Source organism: Perissodus microlepis, chromosome 18 (assembly GCF_051167445.1).
Source record: "Perissodus microlepis isolate ML-2025 ecotype Zambia chromosome 18, ASM5116744v1, whole genome shotgun sequence".
Taxonomy (NCBI): domain Eukaryota; kingdom Metazoa; phylum Chordata; class Actinopteri; order Cichliformes; family Cichlidae; genus Perissodus; species Perissodus microlepis.
Window position 1 is genome coordinate 35,737,527 of NC_140478.1, and position 8,168 is coordinate 35,745,694.

Below are 8,168 nucleotides of genomic sequence, written 5' to 3' on the forward strand. Positions count from 1 at the left end.
ATGTAAGTCTGTGTTTGTAGTGGCTGTGACAACAGTTTTGTTTTTTTATTAGATATCTGTAGTAATAAAGTTTTTACAGCAATGTAAAACCACACGAGATTAAGATATATCACCAGACAGTGAGCCTTTTTGACTGAGTCAGCCTACTCGGGAGAAATTTATTGGATGCATCTGCTGTCTTCTATGTATTTTGCTCAAGAAAAAACTAAAACTGAAGATGATTTTATTATTTCCCAGAGATTAAAGGGTTATTTAAAAGTAAAGTTAAACAAAGTCAGGAAAGATAAAACGCTAGTATTGAAGTTTTTAAAAAACTCCAAAGTAGGTGAAGCCGTTAAAAGGCCAGGCTCAGAGCCTTTGGTTTTGCTTTTTTGTGGAAAAACATTTATTGTTCTTTTAGAGCAGGGGTGTCAAACTCAAATACACAGTGGGCCAAAATTCAAAACTGGAACAAAGTCGCGGGCTAACGTTAATATTTATTGAAATATATTTATTCCTCCAGATATAAGAATGAATCTTTTCTTATGGACTCAAACACGTTTTGCTGAAAACTGAATATGGAACAAGCAAAGCTTAATACTAAACAATATATATATTAGCTGTATAATACCAGTAGGCCAGCTCTGATAGTAATTTGGTATGGCTTCGCGGGCCAAATGTAAGTAGGCTGCGGGCCAAATTTGGCCCGCGGGCCAGAGTTTGACACCTATGTTTTAGAGCATTTAGAGTTGTTTCTTTCAGCTTGTGGTGGACTTTCGGATTGACAGTATCATTCCTATCTGCTTTTACTTTTGTGCCTGATCGGTACGATTAACAGCAGTCAGCTTGACGCACAACTGAACTGAATAACAAAAATAAACACACCGTAGATTTCTGATGCACTGAATCACTTTGGAGGAAAAATGAGTTTCCTCTGCTGACTGACAGTTATTGTTTGTTGAGCTCAGTTGTATGAAAGTTCAGAGGAACTCATGAGTAGCCACCGATTTGTACACAACTGATAGCAAAGTGTGGAATATGGCATTACATGTGAACAAAGGTTTAAAGCTGGTGAAGAATGCACGTTCCTTATCTGTACAGACTTTTTCTTAACTAAACTATCAAGTGGTTTAGTTGGTATCGTGGTTTACAGTGGTTCGCCTACCAGGTGAAAGATCCCAGAAGGAGACGCTTATCCCATTGGGTTTGGTTCAGGAAAGGCATCTACCTGCTGTGGTGACTTCTTGTGACAAGGGAGAAGTAATACCATTACTTCTTCCTGTTCACAATTTTTATCTTTGTAACAACAAATCATTGAGTAATAAAACCAGCTGCCTTTTCAGTGAGTCTCTCATCCAGTGGTTCAGCGCAGGCTTGCTGCTGCTAAAACTAAACAGAGCTCCAATCACATTGGCCATATTTGTCACATGACGTAGGACTCCAGTAGAGAACGTAATTTAACTCTTTCTGCACCGCTAGGCGAATGAGACGTTGACAGATCGTTTTTTTCTTTCTATCGGGTTTGTTTTTCTTTCAAATTATTGGTGGGGACAATTCAATAATCGCTGGATATTGGTGGGGACATGTCCCTTCCGTTAATGCCAAATCTACGCCCTTGGACTGAAGAGTCATTTAGCTTCTAGTTTGCTGCCAACAGTGTAGTGAAACATTTAAGCTGTACATGAAAGTTAATGGGTAATTATGATGATCTTTACCAAAAAGATTTTAAATGAAAGAAAAAATAAAGGGCATGAAAACTGATTCTTATGTCTACTGTGTATCTTCAGTGTGAATGTTGAGTTAAATTTGAGTGTCTGCATTTAAAGCACATATTAATGTATTGTTTCGAAATCCATGGTGGTACACAGGAAACATTACTAAAGAATGTAGAATTAGAACACTATCTGTATTTGTTTTTTAAATAGTTTTACATATATTTTACTATTTAAAAAAATAATCAAGAAATCAAGCTTGCTGCCTGTCTTGTACAGTAATTTCATTTGAACATAGGTTTGATTTAGTGGAGTCAGTTGTTCCCATGCATCATTCTGTAAGTGTGAGAATGAACTAAGATTAGAAAATGTCAAAATATAAAGTTTGATTTATTTTTATTCATCACAGCATCCTAAACTTTGCTGAACTTTCTAAAATATAAAATGAACTCACTGGGTGTTGACTGTCACATTTCAAAGCACCAAGTAAAGATAAACTATTAAACATTAACTGGGTCAGACTTGTTACTGCATGATGTAATCACACATACCACACCCTGCATCATGTGATTGGCTCTTGGTCGCTCTGTAAGAATATATCTCCCTTCACAGATGTGTCTGTATCAGGATGGGTCTGAAGGTGAACAAGAGCAGAGATCTGTTTCCCTTCAGAGCACAGAGGTTGTTTCTGTTCAGAGGAAGTGAAACTGTCTGACAGTCACTGAGAGACGGTGAAACGGCACAGCACATGAATCAAATGGACCAAACAAAATTCTGCTGTTCAGTCTGTTTGGATCTACTGAAGGATCCGGTGACTATTCCCTGTGGACACAGCTACTGCATGAACTGTATTAAAAGCTTCTGGGATGAAGAGGAAAAGAAGAAAATCTACAGCTGCCCTCAGTGCAGACAGACTTTCACAGCGAGGCCTGTCCTGGAGAAAAACACCATGTTAGCAGATTTAGTGGAGGAGCTGAAGAAGACTGGACTCCAAGCTGCTCCTGCTGATCACTGCTATGCTGGACCTGAAGATGTGGCCTGTGATGTCTGCACTGGAAGAAAAATGAAAGCCTTCAGGTCCTGTTTATTCTGTCTGGCATCTTACTGTGAGAAACACCTTCAGACTCATTATGATTCACCTACATTCAAGAAACACAAGCTGGTGGAGCCCTCCAAGAAGCTCCAGGAGAACATCTGCTCTCGTCATGATGAGGTGATGAAGATGTTCTGCCGTACTGATCAGCAGAGTATCTGTTATCTCTGCTCTGTGGATGAACATAAAGGCCACGACACAGTCTCAGCTGCAGCAGAAAGGACTGAGAGGCAGAGAGAGCTGGAGGTGAGTCGACAAAACATCCAGCAGAGAATCCAGGACAGAGAGAAAGATGTGAAGCTGCTTCAACAGGAGGTGGAGGCCATCAATCAGTCTGCTGATCAAACAGTGGAGCACAGTGAGAAGATCTTCACTGAGCTGATCCATCTCATCCAGAAAAGAAGCTCTGATGTGAAGCAGCAGATCAGATCCCAGCAGGAAACTGAAGTGAGTCGAGTCAAAGAGCTTCAGGAGAAGCTGGAGCAGGAGATCACTGAGCTGAAGAGGAAAGATGCTGAGCTGAAGCAGCTCTCACACACAGAGGACCACATCCAGTTTCTACACAACTACCCCTCACTGTCAGCACTCAGTGAGTCTACAGACTCATCCAGCATCAATATCCGTCCTCTGAGCTACTTTGAGGATGTGACAGCAGCTGTGTCAGAGGTCAGAGATAAACTACAGGACATTCTGAGAGAGGAATGGACAAACATCTCACTGACAGTCACTGAAGTGGATGTTTTACTGTCAGATCCACCAGAGCCAAAGACCAGAGCTGGATTCTTAAAATATTCACGTGAAATCACACTGGATCAAAACACAGCACACAAAGAGCTGTTATTATCAGAGGGGAACAGAAAAGTAACATTCTGTCAGTCAATGGAAGACCAACAGTCTTATTCTGATCATCCAGACAGATTCACTTGGTGGTTTCAGGTCCTGAGTAGAGAGAGTCTGACTGGACGTTGTTACTGGGAGGTGGAGGGGAGAGGAACAGGAGTTGAAGTAGCAGTCTCATACAAGAGTATCAGCAGAGCAGGGAAAGGAAATGAATGTGGATTTGGACGTAATGACAAATCTTTTGCTTTCTATTTTCACAACTTTTATTCATTTTGGTACAACAACATCCAAACTCCTGTCTCAGGTCCTCGTTCCTCCAGAGTAGGAGTGTACCTGGATCACAGAGCAGGTATTTTGTCCTTCTACAGCGTCTCTGAAACCATGACTCTCCTCCACAGAGTCCAGACCACATTCACTCAGCCGCTCTATGCTGGACTTTTGCCTTATTATTATGGAGACACTGCTGAGTTGACTAAAGTGAAATAGACTGAAGTCTTTCATATTGTGGGTTTAAATCTGTATTTTAGTTTCATTTTATTTTCTCTCCATCATTTCTGCACAGAGATCAGCTGTCAGTCAAACATTATGGGTGGTACCTCCACATCTTCTAGTTGTTCTCTTGATGTTTCTGAGTTTTTAAAGGAGATCTTTCCTGTGACTGTTTATGGAGGCTATCACTGCTCATCATCATTTTGATTTACTAAAATATTTCTCCACATGAAAATGTAAACTTCTCTATCCTCTAAATGTTTCTGGAATATTTGTATTGAACAATGTCGACATTTCTCTTCATGAGTATGGCAGACCATGTGTGTGTGTTTGTGTTTGTTTTTGTCAAAATCATCAAACAAATGAGGAAAAACTGTGATTTTAATGAATGAATTCATATATTGTGTTGATGTTTTATTGTGTGAATAAACTGGAAGGTTTGACTATAAATCAAACTTTGAACAAAGTCTTTTCTTCTGTCTTCATTCCAGGATCTCACTCAAATCTGATGCAGAAAATATGAAACTAATCTGAGAGAATAACTGAAGCAGTTTTCCTCCTGAAGCATCACAAAGTTCAGAGTTCATGTTTAGAGCAGAAGATTCAGCAGTCGCTCTGTGACCTTTCAACTTTCTTCACTAAAACAGCTTCATTACAGAGAAACAAGTCACATTTTCTTGATGTTATAAGTCCTTTCAGATGTTTGTAATGGTCCTTGAATGCAGCATCAGTGTTACAGGTTGTGACTCCTGTGAACAAACTGACACAGTGTGATATTACACATATTTAAATCTGTCTTTACTGATGATGTTGAAGCTGCTGAAGGCTCAGTGAAGTTTTGTCTTCCTGCAGGTTAACAAGTGAAATCTGAAAGTGATGCACAACACAAGAGGGCGCCTTCATCCTGCTAACAGGGATGTAGAGGAGGTTAAAGCACCTCAGCTCAGTTTGTCCACATGTTTTACATTCTGCCATGTTATTAGGCTGAATAAAGCCTTTATCATAAAGTGCACTGTGTCATAGATCATTTTTACATAGAACTGTGTCCTTCATTAAGTTTTATAATTTTAGAAACACTTTGCATAATATTGTATTAAAATGACTTTTTCTGTATTAAACTGTTTCTCTGTTTAGTTACAGGCCATTCATTCATTAGAAACACATAAAACATTCACATTTAGTTTAGCTGATAATTTACACGACAACCTCAGTTTTGTGTACAAATATGACAAACATGACGTTTGCAGATTTCTTCAGTCAGCTGAAGAAGACTGGACTCCAAACTGCTCCTGCTGTAAAACTGATATCACTGCTATGCTGGACCCTAAGTGCTGTACTGTTTTCAATACAGGCTTTTTACAGATGAGATATTTAACAGTCATTAGAATTGGAATTTAGATTTGAACATTTGAATTTTTATGTACTAATATTTGTTATTATAATATTAATATAGCACCAGGTTCAGTTACTTTTACATAAAAATTGATGGTAGAATTTTCCTTCAAGGAGCAACTTTTTACTTTTTTACTTTAAGTACATTTCAATAAGGAGAGATCGTCAGAAAGAATGAAGATGATTTATTGATAAACAGAATGTACAAAGGTGTTTGGTGGTCTGTCTCTCTGCAGAACGGAGCTCCAGCTGTGAAACAGATTAGAGCAGGACCCCCCAGAGCCTAGATGCTGGTGATGGAGATGAAGGTGACTTGAATGAAGCTTGAGTGATGAGAGGTGGAACTGGGGAGGAGGTGCTTTGCACAAAGGCGTCTATGAAGGAGAATGACAGATGCACAGTGAGATTTGAAGTACGCAGCATGAATGGTGATTGGCTTGGAGAAGGCTGGGAGAATGTGATTGGACCAGACCAGTGATGACACAAACAGCTTGACAGTGGAAGTGATAAAGCTTAGATTCAGCCGGCAGCACCTGGGAGCGGACAGATGTGAGACCATAGATCTTTGTTATTGAACTTACACAGAAGCTTTATTTCAGAGCCTGAACTTTTTTGCTCTTAGTTGAGTAACACGAGTATCTGTACTTCTACTTAAATACAGAACGTCTGAAATTTTTGCCACCTCTGCTTTTTGGTAGCTCCAGGAATGAGAACAGAAAAACAAACATTGACAAAAAGTGTAGTGGATTTATGAACTTTACATTTAACAGATCTCACAAAGAAGCTCAACACAACAGTCAGCTGTTACTGTCGGGTATGGAGGATTGAATACGGCAGGTGATGTTGTAGCAGAAGAGAAGATTCACACTGATGGGCTTCATCCATCAGTGTGAATCTTCTGTTGCCTCTACTGTTGTTAACAGAAAATGCAAATCAAAATTACTATTCTGTTAAATATGGGAAATGTTACCAACTCTGTAGAGAATAATGGTGAGATGCAGTTGCACATCGTCATCATGAGAACTGATTCCTGAACCGCTCGTCCTGCATCATCTTCAATTATCAAGCTCTGTCAGCATGATCTCCATGATTCCTGGGATGTATTCCTCATAGACCACCCTCAGGTGTTTCAGCAGTGTGTTTAGCTTCTGACTCAATATACACCACAGACCTGAATCAGACCCTTTAGGTTACACACAACAGAGCAGGTCAGTCAGGAATCTTACTAATTACTTTTTAAATGGCAGCACTGCAACAGAGAAGCTTTTAAAAACCTGAAGAATGCTGCTGAAACTAGAGGGTTTATATATCAATAAGATTAAGATTAATAAAGATTATGGCTTCATACAGCCATCACATCAAAAGACTTATTTTTGGAGACAATGCCAACCATACCTTAAATTATCTTTAATGATTCTTAATGATAACACACTTACCTAAAACAAAGGTAATGTAAAGCATATCATCAAAGAGTAACTGCCACAGGTAAACATGACTGTCAGTGAAGACATCCATCTGTCTGCTGCTTCTACCATGGCACCATATTCAGCAGAGAAGACCACTTTGGTTTAGTCTCTCTAATTATGCGAGCTGGGACCACATCCTCACTTTAGGTTTGACAGCATTTCTAGTAGATAATGGCAGATGGCTTCAGCATGAACTGAGGCAGCGGTTTGAGGAAGGCCTCACATTATTAAACAACCCACAAACATAAAGCCCTGCTGCTGTCAAACTTTGTCATATAAACAAGTGCAGAGAACTGTGCTGAAATCTGGAGTGACAAAGCAAGGCAGGTACAATTACAAATACAGATATCAGCGTCACAGTAAAAAGCTTCATTTGAACATGAATTTAGTTGTGATGACAAGCTGAGACAAAAAGGTGATCACTTATTCCACTTCATCACCCAAAGTGGAACCTGCTCCCATCTGGTTCCCCCTCTCCACCTGCTCTAAAACAGAATAAATGTAAAGCACCCGGATCAGCACATGAAACCTAAAGTTGACTTAATGATGGTCACAGAAAAATATGTTTACCTCACAGATGTCTGTGCAGGTTCTTAGTCATCCAGCTCATGGTAGTCTAAGGAGCTGCTTAGGTTTACCTCACATGTGAGATCATGTGCCTTGGAGAGCATTATGGACAGGAAAGTTTCAGGTCCATGAGGTGAGCATATTCTGGATGTGCAGAGATCACCTTATGCAAGTAGAGCACAAACCTGCATGTGACTGCTGCCTGGATGTTACCTCATCCATAAGTATTAAAGGATGGACATAAACTTCCTGTCAGAAATGACTGAAGGTCCTGTGGGAAGTTTTCATCAATAAGTACAGTATATGTATAGCAGTGGAACAGAAGCTGTTGTGGTCTTCTTGTCCTCATGTGCCAAGCTACCATTTTATCTGTTTCTCCACCTTTTGCTCTTTATTTCTTTCCTCTGTGTGTGTGTGTGTGTAGAGGTGGAGCCTCCTCCTGTATGGGCTCAAATTGTGGTCTTAAATATTTTGTACTTGTAAATCAGAATGCATATATTTGTGCATCTGTAGATAAGAATTTGTGTGTGCGTAAAAAATATGTGTGTGTAAAAATATTTACACATGTCAGAATTTCTATTTGTTAAGGTCTGGTTACAGATACAAAGCAAAAAAACACGTGTGAAACTC

At 39.6% G+C, this 8,168-nt stretch overlaps 1 protein-coding gene across 1 annotated transcript; it reads left to right on the forward strand.

Annotated features, from left to right (window-relative positions):
- The first annotated feature begins 2,107 nt into the window (after positions 1–2,107).
- Positions 2,108–4,531, forward strand: LOC146368828 (tripartite motif-containing protein 16-like). The gene has a single exon (XM_084911344.1). The coding sequence runs from the start codon at positions 2,440–2,442 to the stop codon at positions 4,108–4,110; it is 1,671 nt and encodes a 556-aa protein (XP_084767470.1). The 5' UTR covers positions 2,108–2,439; the 3' UTR covers positions 4,111–4,531.
- Positions 4,532–8,168: the final 3,637 nt, after the last annotated feature.